Raw genomic sequence first — 25,184 nt, forward strand, 5'->3', positions numbered from 1 at the left:
TAAGGAACTCGTAAATGGAACACGCATTTCCCCCGATCAACCGGAATAATTCAGCGTAAAAGCATGTACTTTTTCAAAGTTCCACAAATTTCTGGGAGTTTTCCAGTAGAACGCACAAAAACAAAACAGGTAGCTGAAATACGCAGAAGTTTACATTAGCGAGTTTACGCAACAGGACAGAAGGAGGAAGAGAACGGCAAAACGTTTGTGTGTGACAAACGTGACAGGCCTAGTACTTATATGTTTTGTCGTGATCTTCACTTAACGTTCATGTTTTCTGGTCTTTTACAAAAAAGAAGATCTGTGTAAAGAAAACTGATTAAAAAGATTGAGAGAAAATTTTTTTTTTCCAACAAAATTATTGTCACGCTTGTCACACAAGGTTTGCCGTAATTTCACTATTATCACCGCGCGCCGTTTCTCGCAGAGTAACGGTTTCTCGAAGCAGGCTACTCGTAAAGTGTGTTGAGAATTAAACAATTTGTAATTCCCTCAGTTATTTTTGTTTTTCTATCACTACTATTATTTTCCAAAGTATAAACGTAAATCATTGCGTAATCAATAGACGCCAAGCATGTTCCTTATATACGGAAAAATACCGTTATTTTTATAAGTAAATTTAACAAAATACTGAACTTAAATAAATTCTATTATTCAACATCACGTAAAATTTAATAATTGTACCCGGTCCTTTTCGTTGTAATAAATGTTATCACTTTCATGTGTGAAATTCATTAAATGGACGGCGGCCAAAATATCAAAGCTGGTCGAACCGAAATAATAAATTAAAGCAATTTCCCGGCTAGGTTATAACATTCCTCTTACAAATTAACACGTTTTATCATTTATCTAACCGTTCTTTGTTTGTTTTTTAAAGTTAAAGCTAGTTTTCACCAGCGACCGAGTCGGAGTCGTTATCAGAAACGATCTAGTGAAACTCTTCTGCTTCCTGCTTTCACTAGATCGTAAACGACGGAGTAGTATGTAATGGAAACGTTCTGATTCCCCCGACGCGTATTCCGTCGCGCTTATGACTCTGCTTATGGCTCCGATTTTTGATTTTCACAAGGTCACAATCGTTCTTACGGCTCCGCTTGCCATTCCGACTCTGTCGCTAACGTTCATTTTTCATTCAAAGCCCCTTGAAATTCTACATCACGTTATACAAATATAACTTTTATGTTATGCCTGTACAGTACGGGGATCCATATGAGTATAATCGTTCATGTAAACAGGTAAAGCAGCTCTTTGTTTGTTGGTTTTTTTGTTTTTTGTTTATCAAGTATACTTCATTAAATAATACGCCTTACCAAAAAGGACTACACAGGTAGGATATACCCAGTCAATAATTACTCAGTACTCTCAATATGTCATGAGCAAAAACAACATACTTGAACTCTCACTTTTGAGGGTATGCACTGATCACTCTAGGCTGAACAAAAACGGCATTTAACATAGCATGCGGGAGCCTTTTCATGACGTACCATCTTAAATAGAAAACTAAAGAGAGACCCAATGCAACAGAATTACAAAACAAACTGTAGTCCAAAATTTAGAACTCTTCAGAGTTCCTTGACGCGCCGCATTCCTGTGTCTGGGCATGCGCGTTATCAAAAAAAAAAAAGCTCAGCATTCTGGGCATGCGTGTAATAAAAAACTCATATGATAAACGCAGAACTGGTAGGTCTGAATTTTCTCGACTTCTTCCGGAAGGACAACCTGCCAGGCCCGAAGCACGAGAATAAGTTTGATTTCTTTTTACTTTCTTTTACTTCCTGCAAATCGATCAGAGTGGATGTAACCACGTGATCCCCATTAGCTTCAGCGAGATTTGCACCATCCGTTAAAACCGCTGGGCATTCCTCACTAATGGAGGCTCCGTCTGGGTCACGTGATAGTAATGGAACACTGTTGGTTTTCACTTCGTCCAGATCATTCTCAGCGTCGCCTAGCCAATCAGATTCACGATATTCTTCATCGAGCGTAGGTTCCTCTGATAGCCTATGTAAAGAAAGAGATGAAAAAAGGTCACGCAAATTCTACATAGCATTCCACAAGTTCTGCGGCAAATGAATATCCGTGATGTGTTTTGACTACGGCCCTACCAAAAAGTATTCGTTTTTTTCTTTTCTTTTTTTTTTGAAAACTCATTTTCTCCTTCCTTATTTTGAAATTTTTTTTCCAGTTTTTAATGATACGGATAAGTGTGGAGGGGACCTGAATTTTCCTCCCACAAGGCTGCTGGGTGGTACATGGGAAAAACTGAACCTCTGGTTTGAAAATCAAATGGTTCGCGTCATTCCGTTTGGGGAGCTTCAGAAGACGTGGGTTGTCATTTGAGAGGGGTGCAATCTTTTTTAACTCTATTTATTCTGTCCAGCTGATTTGGAAGTATATTGTCGCGGGTCCTTCTCCCCCCACGTCAAATTTTATAGTTTTGTGTTTATTCACAAGATTTATGTCCATCCCGGTGGTTTGTGTAAATGGTAAGCACACCTGGATACTAGGGATTTTCGCGCTCTGTAAAAGGCGACTTCGCCAATGCAAATTCGGGGTAGTAGTTATTTGGTTATATTCCTCCTGGCAATGACATTTTTTTTTCTTTCGAATATTAACTTGACTACTTTCTCACTTGTCAAGAACGGCCCTCCCCTCTTAGTTGGTCTTAGTGAGACATTCTTAAGACCACAATAAGCTTAGGACGTTAGGAGTTTTTAACTTCGGTCCATTTCCCACAAATGCGTTTTCAAAAGTATGCGTTTTCGTTATCATCCAAAACGCATCGATAGACTGTCCACACTAAAGCGTTCGAAAACGATAGAATTGCAGCTTAGAATTGCACGTTGTGACGTCAGTAAAATTCTATGTGCATGCTACAAACACACGCGCCTGCGATACTTTTATCGTTTTCATTTTGATGTGTTTTCGACAGTCCACACTAATACGATATGTATGCGTTTTCCTTGATCCACTTTCAAGAGCGATTTCAAATCGATGCGTTTTTGGTGAAAACGCTCAGCGAATTAGTGTAGACTGAAGGCCTAAACGTGTCGAAATGCACACGTTCTTAAACGAAAACGCCCAAGTGTAAACGATCCTTAAACACACGCGCTTGTCATTTTTTACAGTAACATTAGCGTGCCAATTCAGTCAAACGGGAAGGGACCTTTTTTTAGGAAAAAAAAAAAAAATGAAAAATGAAAAGAAAAAGTAACAACTACATACATATCAGGCTTTCGGTGCAACAAGAATTGTGAACTGATTATACTCAAGAGAAAACCACAATCGTATGTACCCATGATGGTCTCACCTGGATGTGATTTCATTTCTACTTGTTTGACATTCTTTATTACTCAACTGTATCTTGATCGGAGGATCAGTTATTACTGCAGCTTCTTAATAAATGATACAAAATTATAAATCAGTTATCTAGAAGGCTATTTCAAAGGGATTTACTAGCTGCCCCGTACCCAAAGAAAAATACCAATACGCGGGAAGAGACACTAGGGAAGTGCGGCCACGAGGACTTAATAAACTGTAAGGGCCCCATTCAAACCAGCCTCGCTTACTTGAACACCCCTGACTAAATATTGTTCAAAACAAAATAAATAAATAACTGTAATTGTGGGAGATCTTGCGATATCCTTCGTATTAGGCCTTCGTATGGTTAAAGGTTGATAGAGATTGTGCTTATGGTCTAAATTCTTTTGAAAGTTTAACTCATTTGCAGCATAACTATATTTTCTTCATCTGCAAAATGTCAAAGGGCAAATGTTTAGGCTTCTTAGTAGGCTATACTCGTACGCTGCAACCAAATCTACCCATTATTAACTTTTTGCGAGTTTTTATTTCGTGCGTCTGTGCTAAGTTGACGTCACGACTTGGTGCAAGTAAACTGTTGGACAGCGGGCTAAATTGGGAGCGTATTTTGTCGAAAAGGGACAAGAACTTGCTACGCGCATGAAAGCAGATGTCCACCGCAGGAAAGATCAAAACGGGAAGCCCTTTTAAAACGCGCGCAACGCTTTGTTTTCTCACGCGCCTCAAGTAGGTCAATAATTACATGTCTTTTTACCTTTTCTTACTCTTCTTTTCAGAGATCGTGGTTGTTCAGCTTCAGTTTGAGTTTCTCGATCAACCTGAAGATATCAGCTAACATGTTAAAGCGGCGTGGTCAAAATTCAAAAGAAAATGGGAAACAATGTTTTTCTTGCAAGTAACGCACCTTTAATGGAGCATGGATAACTGTTGGTGACTCTGTTGTAGTGGTCTCTTTGATCTTTTCCGTGCCCCGCTTGTTTTGTAAAACAAGTATACAGCTCATGACGGTTTTGTTTACCAGTAACAGGTTTACAGCTTCTTCTAGCAGGGGTGGGTTAAGTTCAACATCTTCGTCATGTTCTTCTGCAGGACTGTTCTCGTCTGCAAAGTCAAAAAGAGGGGTAAGCATTTCTTATGTAACACTGAATAACAGGTAAAGTTCACGACTCTCCTGCCTAATGTAGCTCTAAACGTTTTTATTCCAACTCATTATGGGTCAAAGCGTCATGTATTGTAGTCTGAATTGTTAATGAAGAAAACAAAGAATAAATACAACTCACCCAGGCATATTCTGTACAGAAGTTTTTCTTTGACACCTTCAAACAAATGCCTCATGACATGAGACAACTCTGAAAAAGAAAACAACAATAAAAACCTAAATGGATCCACGTTGTCTTGGCCGTGTCGCATGTCCACTGAACCATCAGAAAAGGAAAAAGAAAATACAATTCCCAGTGCGCTGCAACGCAAGCCAATAACAACCAAATAAGGAACGAATCACCAGCAAGGACTTGCTGACAAATTTGCTTGGCATAATCTAATCACTTATTACAGTAAATATAATTTAAATTGGTCGAACGGGAGTCTAAACAGCAGTTTTGAGCAGTGCCATGCATATAGCCCATTCCCGTCCCGAGATTCGTGCGCATTACCAAAAACCAGTGGCAGCCCAATGGTTACTACATTGCTACTAAGTTTCGCACCTTTATATATGTTACTTAGCCTTCGCCTTGAAGGACACGGGCAAAGAACAAGAGATTTTCTTTAAGGACCTCAGCAGATTGGTTGTTGTTTCGGTATAACACGAAATTCATGCGTGATACAGTCACGACTAATGACATGACGTAGCAATCGTTGATTAGTAAGATCATTACTACTAGTTGCGTAACTTGAGAGACACCAACGGGTACGTGAATATTATTGTTATTTACGGTTCGTTTTAACATCTCTTGACTGATTGTAGTTCCTGTTGATATCTTTACGTAGATTTCGAATTTTTATATCTTCTGTATTTCTGTACATTTTGGGCGAAATAAACCATGTGCGGTATTTGAAACCTTGGCGACTCGCAGCTAGCAGTACAGTTGTGATACAGGATTCGAGGTTGACCTGGACCTGGGACCATAAGATCTGATTCCTGGAGCTAAAATAAACAATTTGACTAGAAGTGGGTCTTTTCTCCTGCCGCCTTAATGGAAAACGAGAAGACCCTGGGAATGAGGTTGCATAGGTTCGTTTAAGTTTGTCAACGCGTAAAAACTGACGCGCGTACAAAATTGGCTTAAACGAAATGGTGTGAACACACAGCCTTACACAAAAAATAGAGAGTTAAACATACCTTTGCCCCCAAGGAAAGGCACCTCGACTCCAAACACTTCAGAGAAGAAATTAATCGTTTCCGAGTCAAGTTCGGTTTTTAGGCGACATAAGTCATTTTCCAGATAGACAACTTTGTTCTTCACCGACTGAATCTCGTCGTCTAACCTCAAATCTTTATTTTCCCCCTCTGCAAGCGGCGTGCATGCAGAGCTCGAGTTCCACCGCTTGGCAGGGTTACTGTTGGCTCGATTACGTGCTTTGATATCAATAATTGGCTCATTTCGTTTATTAGTTCCTGAGCATTGATCATAGTCGCTGTGCTGACTACTGCAGCCGCTGTCACTGGGTCTATAGTGGCATGGCGGGCTCAGCAGTTCATCTTCTAAGAAAGATTCCACGCTTGAGTTGAGAACTCTGTCCTGTCCTTTGCGTTGCACGGACTCCATCGATGAAAAGCTTTTCTTGGAATCGGAGTGAAGCTCTAAGAACGAGTTTTTCAGAGGAATGATAGGAACTGAACCAGTCTTTTGTGATTGGCTGGAAAGCTTAGGAGATGGCGGAAACTGTAGAAGGTATAATTCACGCAAGGAGCCGGTACTTGTTAAAGAAAACCGGCTATCACCTCTCTGTCTGCACCGTAAATTATTCAAAACCAACCCCCCTTTTTCTAAGACGCTTGAGCTAACTGAACGGATGACTTCTTCTTGGTAATCTGAACAGCCGCTGTCACGTGACTGTGAATTATCGGCGCTACAGGCGTGTGACAAATCCTGCATTTGATACAGCAGTTGCAGCGACATTATCTCAGCTAAAAGAACATTATAGAGCGTCTCCGTTTGATTTGCTCCTGGTGGCATGTGAGGAAACTCTGATTCATCGAACATATTACTGGTTTGAGTATACCGTTCGTGGCTTGGTGACTTAATTAAACGCTCTTCTAACTCAGTGATTCTCTTTTTGTCCTCCTGGAGCGATTTTTCCAGTTTTTCTTGCTCAGTTTGATTTAAAATTTGCGACTGTCTCTCCTCGTCCTGGAGTGCTCTCTCGTATTCCTCACTCGTGTTATTTACTCTCGCCAACGAACGTTGTTTTTCTTTATCAAGAGCATTCTGTAGTCGTTGTTTTTCTCGTTTCTCTTTGCTCTGGATCCGCTGTCGTTCAATGAGCACTGCCGCCTCTAAAGAGGCATTGTGCATTCCTTCCAGAACATGTCTTTGACTTTTCTCGTCGAAGAGCGTCTTTGTTAGATTTTCGTTCTCTCTTTGAAGGATTTGAATCTATAAGAAAACAACACAAAACACAGTTCATGGATCTTTTCAATAACTTTATTTTAAATAACAAGCCACGCAAATCAACGGGCTCTACTTACAATGGTGTCCTTTCTAATTAATGGTTCACCGTTTTTTCTTATGCAAATCGGCCTTTTACTAGAATACATAATGATAATTTGATATCTACTTAGTCCAGAAACATGAAGTGTTTGGGTTACCAAATAGTCTGTGTACTCAAACTGAAAAGACACCTTATACGTGGATTGGTTTTATTAGCTAGCTTTGTGTCCTTGGGAACAACATCGTGGCCTTCTCTCAGAAGCGTTCTGGGATTGACGAATACAAAAGAATGCCGCTTAAAATTCAAAAAATGAAAGAAGTTTAAAAAGTTGCAGTCAAACAGCGCTGTATAACAACCTTCAGGTCTACTAAATTCTTACACCCGTGAAACACCCATCAAGTAACAATGTGCTGCACACGGTCGTCCGTGGCTAGAACCCACCGAAAGAGGCAGCAGAAAGGAGAGATAGCAATTTGAAAAGCTGAAGTGTGCTTTTACGTTTTAACCCCTGGATTACTCCAGTATGCACAACATTTTTTAACTCGGATATTGAAGAACAGTTGCATCCGTAAAAATGAAGAGTTTCCTCTAACATCTTCAAACTAACCCTGCAAGCCTGGCCTTTTCTATTCTTTTGGCAGAGAAAGGTTTTATTTTTACAATCAGCTGCCATATTGCATACAAACTCAGTTCAAAGTTATGAATATCAATATTGTTGGCTAGCAAAAATATCGCATCGCGGGAGATAAAAGGATCAGACAAAAGAAACAATGGGAGCTCTGAAAACATTTAGCTTTGCTGCGGTAAGCTCTACAAATTCGTAACCGCTATTTTTAATGCAAAAATCAGTTTTAAAAAGGCTTAAAAAGCTTTAGTTGAAAACGAAATGATCGATTAACACTGCTCGAATTTGCTTGAATTGAAAACTGTCATGAAATGGCATGCAAAATGGCTTTGTTGTGATTCTTATTTTCAAAATGAACCAGGGTTGTAAGCTGGCAGATAAGAAATTTTTTAAATATATTTTCTGGCTGTTAGAAAAAAGGTGGCGAGCAAAAGATAAAAATAGAAATTAATCTTCGATTCTGAAACGCAGTAAAAATGAATTCTCTTCGTCTTTATTTCCTTATTTTACTCTGTCTCTCTCGCTTATTTTAATCTGCTAAAGTACCTTCTCGGCTTTAAAAAATGTACAATTATCCCTGAACTTCATCAGCCTTATGTTAACGCTTATTTCACTCGTTTCTAGAACAAGTTGTGTTACCTCAATTCTGTGGCGATCTCGCTCGACTTCTAAAAGAGCCTGTAATTCAGCGAGCTTAACGTCTGCATCTGATTTGATTTCGAAGTTCTGCTTTTCGAAATGCTCCTTCTGTGCCTTGATTTCTAACTCTGAAATAAGAATAAATATTAGCAGATTAAGGATATTGTCAAAATATTAACATATGTTGCAAACTTGACTTGAATCACTGGTTAGCTGGTTGAATTAAATATTCAGGGTGAAATTTCCCAAGAGGACTCTCCGTACTTCTATTCCGTGGAGATTTTCTGAGTAATCTTTCGATAAGATTCATTTTCCGGTTAGTAGACTTAGTAGAGGAAGGATGTCCGGGTTTAAAACGTGAGGACTGGAGACCTTCTTCAAGCGATATGTAGTTAGCTCAATATTCTTTCATCACTGACACAGCTATCCGACCGTGAAAAAAACCCAACAACGTCACACGACAGGCCAAATCGCCCCCGAATGTACAAAACTTGTGAGTTTTGAGAGCCGCAACTATACGCTTGTAAAAAGTAAGTCACCGTGAACCCTGCTTTAAATATAATATCATTCTCTTTCAGCCTTAGAGCAAAATACCGACATGGAACCCTTTCGAAAAATGCTGTCAAACAACGACAATTTTTGATGTTTTGTTGACAACTGTCAGAGCCGTGGTCTTCCATTGGTCCTGGTAAAGCATATCAAATTTGCTCGCCTATAACCACGAGACCAATACATCTTGGTAATGACTTCATTGTTTACTCCTAAAGGATCAACTGCTTATCTCGCCACCTGCTTCATCACTTCCAAAACAACACGCCAACCAATCAGATCGAAGCTTATAAAAAGCCAGCCAATCAAAAGCCTTGGTTTACGCCAGCTGTTTTGTATTCAGGACATGAGGAAACAGGCGCAGAATTAATGTAGTTGTAAGCTGCTATACGCACGGTGTCTTATTGTTTTGCGTAGGTGTTCGGAGACGATAATGCTAGTTTCTTGTGGTTCGATTATGAAAAAAGAAATCTGCTAAATACTTAAGCTACACTATGGCTGAGTTTATAATTGCCTTGAAATATTTAACATTGCAGGTTTAAGGGAACAACTTTTAATATACATGAATAGTAATAATGCCCTGCGTACAAACACTGCCGATTCGATTCAATATATTCATACCTATTATTTTACTTAGAATTGAACAACAATCTTTGCCGCTTGGAGCTAAATTGTCAACAGCTCACTTGACCCGCATTATTTTGCGAAAAAGAAAGAAAAAGAAAAGGAAGAAAAAGAAAAAAGAAAGAATTTAATTAAACCAACTGCATGCCACTTCCTTTTTCTTGTCCCTGTGGCCATCCTTGTTCACCTAATGCTTTTCCGACAGAACTGAGGGCATCGCTCAGTTTCCCCCCCCCCCCCCCCAAATATATAAAATCTACAAAAACAGGATCAGTTCAGAACCATTCAATTTTCAAGGTATAAAAAATGAAGTCAGTACCATAGCTCAGATCTATAATTATGCCATAAAAAAATGATATGAGAGCACCATGGACTATAATGCTCTATCAAAACACTGAGGAGGACGTCAGTCAATTAATTCAGTGGAAATTTTATTCAATATTTATTTTTTGGATGTTAAACATCTTCGGCCTTCTTCTTCCTCCCTCTTGAAACAGAAAATACTGCATGAAAATACATGAACGACACAAAAGAGGTACTAATAACAGGGGAGTTTTACGTTGATCGTGGAAAGCCGGATGCAATGTTAGGGAAGAGTAAGATTAAAAAATGGACTTGAACTGACTGAATCTTCATACCGTTTATTCAGTAGCCCACATATTGCCAAAATAATATATATCTCATGCTGATATACATATTCAAAGAAACAAGGTAGAAAATACCGACAATTTACGTAATACATGATTTAATTTGTTCCCCTCTTTATCAATGTACAAGGCGATGCTACAAATAAAATCATGATAATTTCATGGTTGTGTCCGCTTATTAAAAGAAAATAAATAAATAAATAAGTAAATTGTCGCGAAACTAGATTTCGAGTTTTGACGCTTATTTGCACACATCTAATGAAAATGAAAATAAAATAAGTAACAGGAAAGTTGACGGTCATGCAAGGAACATTAACATTTCGCGATGTGCCAATATGCTAATACGATGTTAAAACGTGTGCCATACTCGTTTCTCTGCGGGGCCACGCTTCAGGATTTATATCACTTTTGGTGGCTAATTCACAGGCTATGAATTAGGATAATAAAAAATAATTGTTTTTTAACTCGGTAAAACTATTAATGAATTGTTCGCTTAAACGTTTCATATAACATATACGTACCAAAAAAATATAATCATTTTATAACAATAAATATTCTTAAGATGACGTGCAGTGTATTTGGTTTTTATCGTCTCACCGCTGGGATAAGAGACTATTGATTTTGACAACTTCTTCAACACAAAGTAGAACAAGTTGTTAATTTCCCGAAAATGGAATCATCATAGATTTTACGAAAGCACCTTGCTTGTGTTTGGCGCTGTTTAGAGCAATTCATTTTTAGTCAGTGGGCTTAAAATTAATGGCCTAATTCCTCACTAAAAGGAGCTTTAGTTCGGATTTATAAATCACCACTGACAGAGTGGAACTAAATGAAAGTTAAACAGAAATTAACAGTTTTGATGAGCTTCATGAAATTCATAAAACTAAGAAGCGTTTTAACTAAGACAACGAAAACACAGAGTTATTTTACCTTGTATTTCAATCTTCTTCCGCAAGTCTTCCGAAAGCCTGACATAGTCAACCTGTCAAAAGAGCGAAATAAAATTTAAGCTAGCGGTTCGTTTCTTTCGTAAATTTTTCAGTCTGAAGTAACAATACCGAGTATAGGTCTAAAAACTTACCAAAAGTCCTTCTTTCTTACAAAGCGATAAATCCAAACAAGAAAGTATAACTTGATACTCGGACGTAAATTTCAAATTAATAAACGAAAGAAAGCGACGTAAATTATACTTGCAAATGAAAAGATTTGATCGAAGTCTCGGTGAATGAATCCTGCTGTTGTTGTGTTGAGAGATTCTGCATAATAACTATAATTAGCTTTATTTTGTGGCGTATGTAGTTTTAACGTGACACCCTTTAATAATTAGTAAAATAGATGTAGTATTCGTAAAAGACTTTAAACAAAATAGCCTAAACGTGTTATAACCATTACGTAACATGAACAATTGAAATATTAATATATTTGTTAAAGATACCTATTAATAAATTTACGAAATACAATGAATTTTTATCATAGAAGATGTTAATACAAGAATTTTGCATGACATTTATAACAATGACCGAAAAAAAAGGAAAGAGAAAGAAAAGTTCTGGGAATCCGCCAACAAAAATCCTTGTTATTTTATCGCAAGCTGAAGAAGCTGAAATCTTTTACAACAAATAATAAAAACAAAGTATTAAAAGGAATAAACAAATTCGTACAAGAAGTTTGCAATTATGGTAAGCAGCAACTGTAAATGGACAACCTCATGGAGACAGCATGCCGAAGAAATCAACGAAAAAAAAAACCGCCTAAGCAAGGTGATCCTTTCCTGAACAACTGAAATATTTATTATCGACGACAATATTAAACTTCATGCTAAGAGAGCAGCCTGCGAGGTCAGCAGGTTGTTTATGCTTGACCACGTGTTGAGTACTGTTTATAAGCTTGCTATCGAATTCAGCCATTTGAGATCAAGCAAGGAGAGGAACGTTAACGTTTACAGGTATTTCGAGAAAGGTTGTCGGAAAAAAATGTGCTCGTGACAATCCCGAAAGGAAATATGGGATATGATCAATACACTGTTTCTTGGCACTGCATCTGACACTCACAAACAGACATGCATGGCCTCTCGTGCCATTCTTTCAGAGAGAAAAACGAATAATCTTAAAACTTGGACTACAATGGTTGGGGGGTGCATTTTCAAAATTGTTATTACTGAAGGGGGGGAGGGAGGGTTCATATGAAATTGTTTTTTTTGGAAGGGTAAAGTTTTGATACACCACGCTTTTCTGAAAATCACCGCTCCCAGGTGGGACGCAATAAACAACCGGTCCCTAAATATAATTCATAGCGAAGCAAAGAAAGAAATAAGTCGAGTAAATATTTAGTGTCGATAAAAAGCTGACTTAGAAGGCTGTAGATTCACAAGATTTCAGATTCACAATCGCAGACACTGACTAAAACCGTTTTTGCATAAAAATTCAACCCTCCCTCGTCCTACCCCACTATCCCCAAGCCTTACAGTATTTTGAAACAGGTTTATTTAGTTGTCTAAATGGCTCCAGCCACCGGTTTTAACATAAAATACCACTTACTTCCACATTGACGTATGCTGTAGTGGTGATTTTCAGCGCCCGCTGACCGAATGCCAGCGTGCATCGAGTTTCGGTAACGTCTCGCAGCAAAGGTGATATACACAGCTATAATAAAAGAAAAAGTTGTTTTAATTGCTAAGCTGGCACTACGCGGTACGGCTAAATAGCGCTTTTAATCCACCGAGCCAATATCTCAACTGATACTCCCGCCAAGAGCGCCTACCCAACACCTTCCACCTGCGCTGCCTTAGAGAGATTTTGGGCATCACCTAGTAACACCGTGCCCCAAACATTAAGGATATCCTTGCACAGGCAGGGATACCTAGCATGTTCGCCTTGCTCAGTCAGAGACGGCTGGCTAGGTAGGCCATGTCAGCCACATGGAAGACGGGACAATTCCTAGGGACATCTCTACGGCGAGCTTGCCACTGGAACTTCGCCTACCGGAAGGCCTCCCCTTCGTTTCAAAGATGTTTGTAAACGAGATATGAAGGCAGGCAACATCAACCCTGCAGGTTGGGAAGCTGTAGCTACAGATCGAAGACACTGGAGGCTTGATGATAAGGCAGGCATTCAGGCTGGTGAGGAGAGGAGAGCGGAGCAGTGGGATGAGAGGAGAGAGCGCTGACGGCTGAGGGCAGCCGTACGGCATATCCGTACCCACCGAGCCAAACACGGAATTCATCTGCAACAACTGCAAGAAGAGCCTGCCGATGCAGAATCGGATTGTACAGCCAAAGAAGGCGCTGCAACTCAATTACCCACTCTCTAAACCTTGGCGCTGATTTCATTGTCTCCAGAGACAGACGGATGCCAACAACATCAACTAATCGTAAAAGACCAGTGCTAATCTGAACGAAACAAAAACGTCTCTAAAATTTCCACAAATCCCGACCTCCAAAACATTTAAGGACAAAACTTCGCCGCCCGTGTGTTGACTAACACCAAGAAGTTTGATCATATCTCACCAGTGCTGCGTGCACTGTGTTGGCCTTCTGTTAAGAATCAGTTACTAGTGCGTGATGTTACGATGCTATACAAAATAGTTAATGGCCTTGCACCACCATATTTAGAGTGTTATGTCAACAAAAGATCAGCTATCCACAGCTACAATACTAGATCTAGGGACAATTTAGTCGTACCCCTTTGTAGGACAGCCACAGCACAGAGGTCTCACTGCTTGGAATTCTCTTATAAGTGAAGTAACGAAAAATAGCGCAACACTCTCAGTTTTCAAGCGCGCAGTAAAGCGCGAAATATATAATAGTTCGTAGCAATTTTTAGGATTAGAATTTTTAGAATAGGTTAATTTATTTATTTGAATGTAGTTTTTTATCATGATATTATTGTAATTTTTATATGTAGTTTTTATTTGATTTCTAATTATTGTAAATTAAATCGGAAGAGCCACTGGCTGGAGATTTAATAAACTTACTTACTTAAGGGAGCAATTTAAAAAAAATGAGTGAAATATCGGCTAAGAAGGAAGAATTCTTACCACAAAACTTGTTTTACAGTTCCCACCGAGGCTGTCTTGCAACAGTCGAGTGAGGGGAGAGTTTCGGTATGGAATGTGAGTTCTCTTGCCCTCAGACAGCGCATGTATTGTGTTTCTGCAGGAGTCAATCAATCAGCGAGTCAACCAATTTCATCTCAGTAAATCAACTATCAACCTTACCCCATCATTATAAGGCTGTTAAAGCAGGGTCTGAAAGGGGGGAGGGGTGGGTTTCGTTCATTCCCGCTCCCTTTCCACGAAAATCCCGCGTCCTAAATTTTTTTACAAAAGCTAATAGAAGTTAATGTAAGATATAGATTAGCCGTTTCGATTGTAATTGTGAATTTGCATGTGTTTTAAGGCCATTGCAAAAAAGAAATAGCTTTTCATGCCTCAGTCTGATTATGAAGCGAAGAGAGAAAAGCGGAAGAAAGGAAAAGGGAGAGTGGAGGCTTTACTCCCCGCTCGCCGGGTTTTAAAATTCGCATTTGCCGCTAGAACGATTAACTTTCCGAATTTCCGACAGACAAACCCCACATCAAGTACCCGCTATCCGGGTAGCAGTCAAATCCTGTATCCCGTGAAAAGCGCGCGTTTTCCCGAATCCCGCACCGTATTTAGTTCAAATCCCGGATCCCAAAAACACCCTTCCAGATACTCTCTTAAAGTAAATCCTTGACTGTACGAAGTTTTTAGGTGAGTATAATATGGTTTCTACGTACCCTAATTCTAGCAGAGAAAGGTTAAGGTGTTGTAGCTCTGACAGTCGCTCTCCTTTGACCCCAGATTTCTTAATTCGCTCGCTTCCAGCAAGATCGCAGCTTTTGAAGAAAAAAAAATGATGAATGTGAAAACAACAACAACAACAACAAGCATGAAAACGAAACAAAACAAAAATCAACGAAAAATAAATCATCAACATCCTCTCTAGTACAATATATCCTCAACTTGGAGAACTGAGTGAGTGGTCTTGTCAAGAAATGAGATGTCAGTGGTTTGGGGCAACTGTTAGATTCCTATGACTGAGTAATGAAGAAGCGGGAAGCGAAACCAGAAAGACCAGAGCTTATTTTCCTTTATGTCGTTTGCCACGGCATTTTTAAAGTATTTCTTTTCCTTATCCTTGGATGGCTTGCTAGCGCATCATAGGGTTGCAAATATTTCATACATTTTAATCCAGTAGCAGAAGTCATTATATGGGTCTTATATTTCCAGCTGGAAGCATACGTTGAACAAAAAAAGTTTATTTTCTAAAGAACAACTTCTTGGAACGAACAATGTATTAAAAACTGTTTTTTTTAGCATCAAGCTCATATTAAAGCCCTAAACGCGTGAAGAACTATAACGTTGGAGAGCTTGCCCAATATCAAGACAGTGATAACGGATTATAATAAAACCAAGTAAAGCTACAAGTAACATGGAGAAAGAGAAGGAAGGACTGTTTCAAAAGTCGCACCACTGTCGTGCTAAGCTGGCCTGACGAGAGCACTACTCTAACACTACTGTACCTACAGCACGACTTAGTGTCAGACGTCAAACTTAATTCACTCGAATAACCATAAAAGCTGTTTAAAAAAATATTGAAGAAAACCAAACTAAGAAAAAAGGGTTAAGCCAACTTTTAAAACGTATTCCGGCTAATACATTTAAAATTCATGAAGGGGTTATTAGTTCGACACTACAGAACGTTTCATCTGTATAACAAAGTCGTGCTAAGACTGTTGCAAAGCACGGCAAAGGTTACCGTGTTGTACCTGGAGCCCCTATTGTGTTTAAGTGAGATTTAATTCAGCTGTGTTCGGTACGGTAGCGGAACGACAGTTGAAACGAGTCTTACAGTTGGTGCACTGGCCCGTCATGACTCAGGACTGCAACACTACTAACACACACAAGCTAGTGAGTTTACGACTTTAAGGATTCTTACAGGTTAATTTTTCCAATGGTCAGGACATCTTGACTGATCTGGACACCTTCCAAGAATGATTCATCGTCATCGTCATCGTCATCCTAATAATAAGAATAAGGATTTAACTGACATAACCAGGGTTCGTACAGATTTTTGGATCCAAAATCCAAGACTTTCTCAAAAACAATTAATGATTTATTTTTCCAGACTCAATGTTATCAAAAAGGTGATGAACAAAGACCTTACAATACGCATGAACGAAGTTTTTCTCATACAAAATGATGCGTTGCAAACGTACGGGCGAGATTGAATAAGATTTAACCAAAACGAAAAAAAATTATCACTTATAAAGCAATTGTAGCTTAAAAAAAGAAAACAAAAAACAAAAAAACAGAAGACTTTTTACAGCTAGACGAACTTAACCAGAGTTAAGATTTGTCTGTGACGGAGGCTGGTGAATTGAAGCTTGTGAATCCTCCTCTTACCCATCCTTCGTCCACTGTTGTTCCACCCTCCAGTAGGGATTCCACAGATAACTGCAAATCACTTGCTTCTGAACAGCTGGGTGAGTTTAGTGAGCTGCCTGATGCTGAGAGAAGATGCGCCATATCTCCTACGGACCAGCGGTTTGGCCGCGCTGCAGGAGTAACTGAGATTTCTGGCAAGGATGAGAGATGCATGCTGTGTCGATGTTCTCCTGGGCGGCCAGGCGTAGAAGTCTTCCTGTGCGGTGTAAAGCTCTGCGATCGTCCTGTGTCGACTTTCAAAGACAAACTCTGTTTCTTAGTTTTACTTTCTTCGTTAAGAAATTCTAAGCTTTTGGCTGATTTTGCCTGCTTCTGTGGAGGTACACTGCCAGCTTCAGAAGGCGTGACTGGCAACGATGATGTCGATAAGGAAAGACTGCTTTCGCTGGTAGTAGCAATACCTGTAAAAATAAGCACGTTTTAGTTCTTTTCTACTACCACTTAGAAAATTCCTGACGCACAAACACTCGCCTCAAAATATGTCTCATTGGCCTATTGAACATTTCGAGGGGAACATGGCTGAACAAATATTGGTTTTGTAACAAATTAGTGTGATCTAGTAGCCATATGAGCTGTTTAATATTCAACATTTGTAATCTTCCTTAAAATTGATTGTTATTATAATTTTCCATCCAATAATATTTTGTATCCGTCGCCGTAATTTTTATGCCATCTTCGAAAAATTGTAATTGAGGGGGCCTAATTAACATAAGCTTTATAGTTTCCTTTAGGCCTCCTCGCCAATTCTTCCTACATTTTTTTGCATCTTTTGTAATTATAATCGTATTATGTGCGGCAAATAAAATACAAGTACAAAATTTGTGATCGCGACGAAATGCGCATGTTTTAAGATCAATCCTTTCAGAACAAGAATGGTAGTGAGTAGAATGATTTTGATAACGATGATGACGATGATGATGATGATGATGATGATGATGATGATGATGACGATAATAATGAATACAATGAGAAGTTAACTACACAAGTTAACGCATGTTTTACAAGTACCTTCATCCTTGATGCCATCACCTCTTGCCCGTGTTCGTTCCACTGTTATCTGACAGACTGAGTGAGATCTGTTCGAAAACAAAACACATCATAACGTGAGGGCTACAACAGCTGCTTGCAGCGTTATCTTTCTAGAGAACCAAATGAAGGTCATCTTGACAGGACCGAACACCACCACTTCACTTTGTAACCTATATTCGGTCCCTTAATCACATTCCCGTCTTTCTGAACTTCCTCGGTACCGTACACATTTTACATAAGGGTAGTATATATGAAATTCGTGTTGTTAAAATTCATTTAAATATAGAAAGAAAAATTACTCTTCATGGCGTCACATTAGGGAATTCCACGTCGTGATCAGATGCGGAGTTATTGTTTTGATATGTTAAACTCCCTCCTCAAGAATAAGCAAGCGTTTCCGTGCAAGTAGGTCGGTCGCAAAGGTACAAAACGTGAGACTCTTGTCTACAGCACTTCTCGCAGAGCCCCTCGACGAAGTGGCAGCCCGTACAGGTACGGGTATCAAAATATCACGTAAATAACCTCATGATAATGATGTTATGAAAACTTAAAAGACTTTAAAATTATACCTGCTGGAAGCTCGGTTCATCCGAGTTTCGGCGACAATTAGCCGCTTCTTTCCGAGTCTTAGCAAAGAAAGAACTTCAACAGTATCGCGAACAATAAACGTTGCAAGGTTCTCTACATAAACACCTGTAAAATAAAAAAGGGGGTGACATCATGACAATGGTAAGGTCATTTGGTAGAAATAAAAAATTCGAAATTTAATGTCTAAGAGCTAGCACAAAAAGGTCATTTGATGGAAAATGAGATTTGAGTCGGGACAAGATAATATATAATTTACGTTTCAATTAGCTGCAAATTCATTTAGCTTGAGAAAACAGCCGACGCTGCAACTGGTTTCCCAGTCTGAGGAACGAAGGCAAAAATCTAGACCGATGACGGGTCACTAACCAGATCTAGGATAAGCATTTCTGATTGGTTAAAGCAAATTTCCTTCATGGTACGATCAATCAGAAGATTTTTTTGCTAATTCACCCCTTTTTTGCCCTTTTTCCCCACTGCGCAGCCTGGTCCCAGGCTACCCAGATCTCGGCAGTGACACGTCATCAGTATGAAATATCCCGGCTCGTTCCTCTCAGACGTCGTTTCTTGGGAAGGCAGTGGGGGTGTCTCGAAATATTGGCAGTTGAGTGATAAATATCATATTCTACGCTAATCTAGTACATTTTGTTGGTACCTTTCTTGGGATCTTCTCTCAGCACTAAATCGACCTTGGAGTTGGTGTTAAGAAGGTCGTATATCTTTTCTTGGTAGATTTGAAGATAAGACATGTAAACCTGCAGGAGAAAATTGGTCAGAGGAAAATAGACTACAAAATTCAAATCAACGGAAGCAAGAAATATCAAGACATTTTGCAATATGAGCCCTTCAAGTCGGAAGGGGTGGGGGTATGCTGTTACTTTGTCTGTCATTTCTGAGACTGCCTGGAAAGAATTTATCGTTGTTTCCTCCCTTGAGGGACCGATCCTGAACAATATTTATTTTATGACTATAATCAGAAACCGTCCCAAAGAAAATAACAGAAAATTCTCGGAAATAACGGATTGAGAGGGTTTGCCATTTCGCTGCCGAAACAGCCAAAATGCAAAAGTGAACACATGTCACTTTCACTGCTTAAAACATGGATTGTCGCTATCACAAGTCTTTCCTCCTTTTCTGTCGATTGTCGGCGCTTTAATTTCTGAGAGGATTGTTGCCAGTTTTCGGGGCCACGTAGCCTGTCACTTCATCCCCTTGGAAGGCCTCTGATATGTACATGTATCACAGTTACCGCATTGTGACGTTTTTTTTTTTTTTTTCAATTTTCATGCTCACGGTTTACTTATTTACCTTGTAGTCGTGATATTTATCCAAATGTATTCTCCTAAAGAGTTTTTCAACAACAAGGACAGAAATTCCATCCCTTGACATGACAGTGTGGGTCTTTCCTACAAGATGTCCAGAAAAGAATCATTCTCTTAGTATAGGATAATCACGCCCCCTTTCAACATCATGGTATATTGATTTCCCTGAGCCTGCAGCGGCACACTTAGGGACTGTTCGTTATTTATGCCTAAGGGGGGGCCGGTGTTTAGAGTGGCGGGGTAAAATTTTCAAAGTCACTGAAAAAGGGGGGGTGTTTTTCTAAAATACAAATAAGGGGGGAGGGGTAAGCTTTTAGAAACTGTTGTTTTAACACTTGTGTAGCCGTTTTGCAGACATATTTAAAAACTTGAACTCTGTATCGAGAATTCTATTTTAATACAAAGCGCCTGGTCTTTATAGTTTGAAAAGCCAAGAAAACGTGACGTGGAGTAGCATTATTTAAAGGTTCCAATATATATTAACTTATTAAATCCCTTTACATGCAATCTGATATTTAATAATAGCAAAACTGTCTCCAGTTTCGGGAGTACATCCTCGTGGTTCAATCCTTACAATGAGCTCCTTACAAACTTTCCTACCGTTGACTTCTCTCTTAAATCTGATCTTTTCAGGGCCCACGTTTACACCGGCGCTGCAAATTTGCTTTCCTTATTTAGAGCTTCCATACTGTACGATCACAAATGACCTTGCAATGGATTTTGGTTTATCGGCAACCGGCCAGAACACGTGTTGTACGCAATTTCGCAATCGGAGGCACGTCGCGTCCTGAGGGGAGGGGGGTGGGCGTAGGGGGGTTAAATTTTGGGCCTGTCACATAAACGGGGGGGTAATTTTTTAAAATACCCACTTCCGGGGAGGGGTAAATTTTTCATATGCCTGAATTGCTTGAAAATCACCGACCCCCCCCCCCCCCCCCTTTAGGCATAAATAACGAACAATCCCTTAGGGCTGAATGAAATAATAAGATCTCAAATTCCCTCTCAAATGAAAAAAAAAAAAAAACGCCTTATTGTAAAACTTTTCTTTTGAAATATTTTCACTAAGGAGACGCCAGCTTCATCTTGATTAGTATGCCAACGTCACTGGCCTGCTCTTTACAACCACAACTTTTCAGGACCTGTGTAAAGGTCAGGCTTTACCACCAATCGCATTTTCGTTCACTATTTTCGCAAAACATTGTTGCATTGTAAGTTGAAAAGCATTGTTGCCCTGTTACCATCTGCGCGCTCAACTTGCCAAGCAACAAAATTTCAGTGTTGCAAGTTGTGTTTCATCGAGAAAATCCAGCGTTGTGATTGGTAAACAGTGTGTTTTGTGTCAGCCACCAAAATGGTGGGCCGCGCTGGTCTGTCGAAGAAACTGAGCGATAGGCTCCTGTACTGACAAGAGGATGCACAGTAGTGCAGGCACACTTCACTGCTCTCTCGTTACTTCAGGATCACTATAGACAAGCTGTTCGATCTTCACCTGTTCCTGTCTGTCCATATGCCATGAGGGTTCCATTGAAACCTGAGAATACTCCATCAACTAGTTGCCTTCCGGCTGTGTTATAGACCTAAGAAAAGGTTAAAAAATATGGACCATTTATTGCGTGCTATTCAATCCCGCATCCTTTAAAGAGTCTTTTAAAAATTGGTCACAAATACAAGTGTATGAAAAAAAGGGCAATAACTGAGGTCTACTCATTACAAAAGACAAAAGAGTGTTAATTTCAGTTAGGACATTGATAAATACTCATAGAGTTGAGACAGTAGGAGTAAAAAAAAATGTAGAGCCGCTCCAAACCAGCTGAATGTCTCTGAAAGCTAATGAACCTTTAATTACTAAGTAGAAGCAATTTTGAACATTATCTTCCCCTAATACCCACTCCCACCTCTTTGGAAAATCTTGTTTCGCTCAGCTAAACTGAGCTGTGACCCTCCTCTGGCTCCATGTAAGGCAATCTGGATTCCAGAATACAGGAAATGTAAGTATTCTCACTGTCTTATTTGTTTTCCATTATATTTTTTTATCAACAAACCTCTCTATTGCTAGCTTGAGGAGTAAATATCTTATCAAACTTGTATCTTCTTTCCTTGGCATCATGAAGGGAAACCTGTTTGTATCACATTGCACTAATATTAAATAAATATCAATTTATTCAAACGTACCCATCAATATATATTAATTTGTTTCCTCTCAAAAATTTTGCATGAGTATTGCTTTCAGTTTCTCTTGGGACGATTGGTCTTAGGTCTTCGTTTTTGGGTCTTCGTTTTAGAAAAACCCAAAAACCTAGGGCTACTAAATCATCTGTCGTTTTTAACTTGTTCAACGTTAAGACTTTTTTCAAATTTTAAGTAATCGTATGAGTCAATTCTTTTTCACATATTACAAGTTTGCCCAACGCATTGAACGGACTAGCTGTTGGACTGTTGTGAATGCGCTCACGTGTGTCATAGTTCTTTCTAGAACTGAGTATAATTAGATTTATAACGTTACTAATCCCCCCAAACGTCTGCAAAAACCTCAAAACAAATGTGACTAAATAAATACTATTGCAACTTTTCAGTGCACAAAAGAATGCTATAAACAATAGGTACGGACAAGTGCTGTGTTATAAACAGTTTCTTGCCCTCTCCTTCATCTAAAGCTGATGTGGTGTGAAAACACGTATTTGTACATCGTTTACATTTTTGAAGTCCGTTGTACGATATTATTACCATATTCACTCCCTATGAGTATCTAAGGAAGACAAAAAATCCTGAAAAAAATTTCTTCAACAAACACAAATATATTTCAGTCCTCAGTATAACGCGTTTGAACGGGAAATTTTGTTTTTCGTCTTGTAATAATAATAATATATTTATATTGAAAGGGATTTGTTTGCCAAGTTTATATTTAGTCTGCCGTCTGAGTAGCGGAAGGTCAGGGTCATATTCATAATAAACTCAGTTGAATTATTTTTCTCCTTCATGTCACTTTAAATCAGGAAAACGTATTATTTATGAATAATTTGACAAGCGAGACGACCAAAGACACCATACTGGAACAGGCCCCAGTGGTACAGATTGTCAAGTCGAAAAATCTAAGGCGTGGGAATAACACCATTGAAACGCCGCTATTATTATTTTATAGTAAGGAAATAAAATAACAATTTCTGATTAAAAGACACTACTCTTTAAGCATTAAATTGATTAATTTGAGATTACTAACCTAGCTTATGAAATGCTCATAACTATAATACGTTTGTTCTTACAAAAAAGGAACCTGTAACGTACAATTAACTCTTTCACTGCCAGACGGCGCGATGGACTTTGTAAGGTGACTTTTAACTTTTGAGTCTGCGGACGAAATCCTATGATGTGACCATTCAAATGAAAGCTCTCTGCCTGTACTTACACATGGTGCTATTTGTTTGTCAATATTTCACAAAATGAAATTTGGAATTTTGGTCGAAATTTGCTTTTGGCTAAATTTGGCAGTGCAAGGGTCAAAGTAAAATACAATGTCTCTTTTTGTCGTTTATAAAAGGCAGAATTTGGGAAGTATGAGAGTGTGTATGTTTTATTTTATTTCCTTTTTTAATACATTTATTGCGGATTTGTACATTATTACAAATTTTTTATTCAATCATTCTCTTATAAAATTCAAACAGTGAGACAGTGGGTGGCCTGTGGTGGACACTGTTTGACGCATGTAGTGAGTGAATTGCTGTTGTGATTGAAAACAATATATAAAAACGTAGAACAATAACTCCTGCGCCTGTACCATGCTTCACTAGGCTCTTATATAATATTGACAATAACAAAATTGAAGAGTCGTGACAATACCTTGTGTGGAGCTTTCACTTGAAAATAAAGCCAGTACAAACAAACGAGAGTGATCATAGATAAACAAGATAAATTCTTCGCGTGACAGAATATCGAAGATCATTAAATCATCCCACATCGTCCTTTAACAGAACGTTTATATATTTCATTTTCTAGTTGGAATGTAAATGAGGCTTACATTATCGTCATTATATTATATTAGTTTTCTATAAGATAACTTTGTTGAAAAAAAACAGAAACTTCGAGATCTATTATCAAGAAATTAGCACGTTGACGCGGAAATTAACTCGTGAAATAACGCAAACTTAAAAGGCTTCTGCAATATTTATTGCTCGGGAATGAGAAATTTGTTCCTGATAGACGTAAAACAGACTTACCTCGCATCTGTCGGAGTCGATATCAACACCAAGACTTTCCTCCCTTTTCGATTCTTCAAGGGTTTTGGGTCGTACACGCACATAAACATGAATTCTACCAGACTCTATATTGGACGGTACATTAACAACAGCGTTAAATTTTCATAGCTACGCGCGTCACGCGTCGGTTTCCGATTTCCTGTTGCATTCTAGACAACTTTAGCCGATTACATTTTCCCTCAACAGGCTATATGAATACTTGCGCTGTCGTGCTGTGGAATTTACTATTTTCAAAGATAAAACACTTGGCTAATACTTTTACAATCCTTAGATGAACGAGAGAACATGAAAAACAAATGAACATGCAATAAAGTGAATGATATTATGAAGTATATTTTTTAGACAACTGACTGTTCGTTAACCCACCGCCTTCCTGAGCTTGAGTAGTCTTCTTGTCCCTCATCTGGCCACAGAAATTCACCCAATGCTAAAGAACGCAATAGTTGATTTCGGCATCTATAAATATCGATATTTCCATGCTCTCCGGCTCCAACTACCCTTCCGACAAATTTCAGTCTCTACGTTGTATCTACTCGACTTGCAAATTAGCCCTACCCTGACTAATTGAGCTATATTTTGTCACCTATCTCATATTAGCCACACACGTGACAACTTTTCACTTGCATGCATTTTGAAATTATTGTAATGTTTCCTGTTTAAACCGGTTTTCCAGCTGTAAACGGGGTATGCAATCATTGGTAGAAATAATAAACGAAAGACATGAATATTGGACTGTCCGGGAGAAGGGTTCAAGTGTCCCTACAACGCATAAATGAAAATCTTAGAAAAGCTAACTGACAACAAAACCACATGTTTTGTACACTTTCCTGAAAAAACAAAATATTGACCTAAAAACGCAGGAGAACGGGGCCATCTTGTAACAGTTCCCCTGTTTGTGGCAATTGATTCCTGATTTTCTGAAAACTGAATTCAGAAATCATCAGATTTTAGTGGAAATAAGAAAATAACACTGTGGTCTTAACAATCATAATACTAAATTCGCATGAGCGTTATACTAAGGAATTAAGACAAGATATAAAACCCGGGGGGGGGGGATACTGCCATACATGGGCTATATAGGTATGTGCCGCTGTGAAGGGTATGGTTTTCAAGCAGTTTACTCTAAAATAGGGTATATAAATCAGAGCGTTTGGGTCTAGAATAGGGTATTATTTTTCAGGAAACTGATCAGTTGGTTGAAGATTTTATGTAGACTAGGGATTGTGGTATAAGGTTTTGTTTTGGCTAGACTGTGCTAGTGACTTCTGTAGTTTCTGGAAAACAGCTACTCTAGGGTAGAGGGGATTTGGGGAGTTTACTCTAGTACAGGGTAGCAAAATTCAGCTGAACTAGCTCTGGTATAGGTGAAGGGTTCCAGGGTCCCAGCGGCACATCCTCACCAAGAAATTATGTTATGAAAAAAAGAAGACTAAACATGTGCAAAACCTACAATTACAGTAAAATAGATAAGTGA

The 25,184-nt window shown here is 38.9% G+C and overlaps 1 protein-coding gene across 1 annotated transcript; it reads right to left on the reverse strand.

Moving 5' to 3' along the window:
* Nucleotides 1-577: 577 nt before the first annotated feature.
* Nucleotides 578-24,291, reverse strand: LOC140933875 (uncharacterized). Its single transcript, XM_073383541.1, has 21 exons — nucleotides 24,077-24,291; nucleotides 23,672-23,775; nucleotides 21,503-21,577; nucleotides 20,950-21,037; nucleotides 19,447-19,544; nucleotides 18,794-18,893; nucleotides 18,123-18,246; nucleotides 17,533-17,600; nucleotides 16,482-16,925; nucleotides 16,016-16,091; nucleotides 14,814-14,912; nucleotides 14,092-14,206; nucleotides 12,594-12,698; nucleotides 10,987-11,038; nucleotides 8,237-8,364; nucleotides 5,660-6,917; nucleotides 4,602-4,670; nucleotides 4,226-4,422; nucleotides 4,076-4,139; nucleotides 3,311-3,395; nucleotides 578-2,001 (listed from the first exon to the last, which is right to left on the reverse strand). Exons 1-21 carry the CDS (start codon nucleotides 24,111-24,113, stop codon nucleotides 1,659-1,661), a joined length of 3,729 nt encoding a protein of 1,242 aa, XP_073239642.1. The 5' UTR covers nucleotides 24,114-24,291; the 3' UTR covers nucleotides 578-1,658.
* Nucleotides 24,292-25,184: the final 893 nt, after the last annotated feature.

The sequence above is a fragment of the Porites lutea genome, chromosome 4 (genome assembly GCF_958299795.1).
Source record: "Porites lutea chromosome 4, jaPorLute2.1, whole genome shotgun sequence".
Lineage (NCBI taxonomy): Eukaryota > Metazoa > Cnidaria > Anthozoa > Scleractinia > Poritidae > Porites > Porites lutea.

Coding starts and splice junctions, on each gene's coding strand:
- LOC140933875 (XM_073383541.1), bottom strand. CDS start 24,113: ATGAGGGACAAGAAGACTACTCAAGCTCAGGAAGGCG. Junction 18,247..18,793: donor GAGAGAAGATCCCAAGAAAG/GTACCAACAAAA, acceptor TTTATTTTACAG/GTGTTTATGTAGAGAACCTT. Junction 8,365..10,986: donor GAAGAAGATTGAAATACAAG/GTAAAATAACTC, acceptor TTCTTATTTCAG/AGTTAGAAATCAAGGCACAG.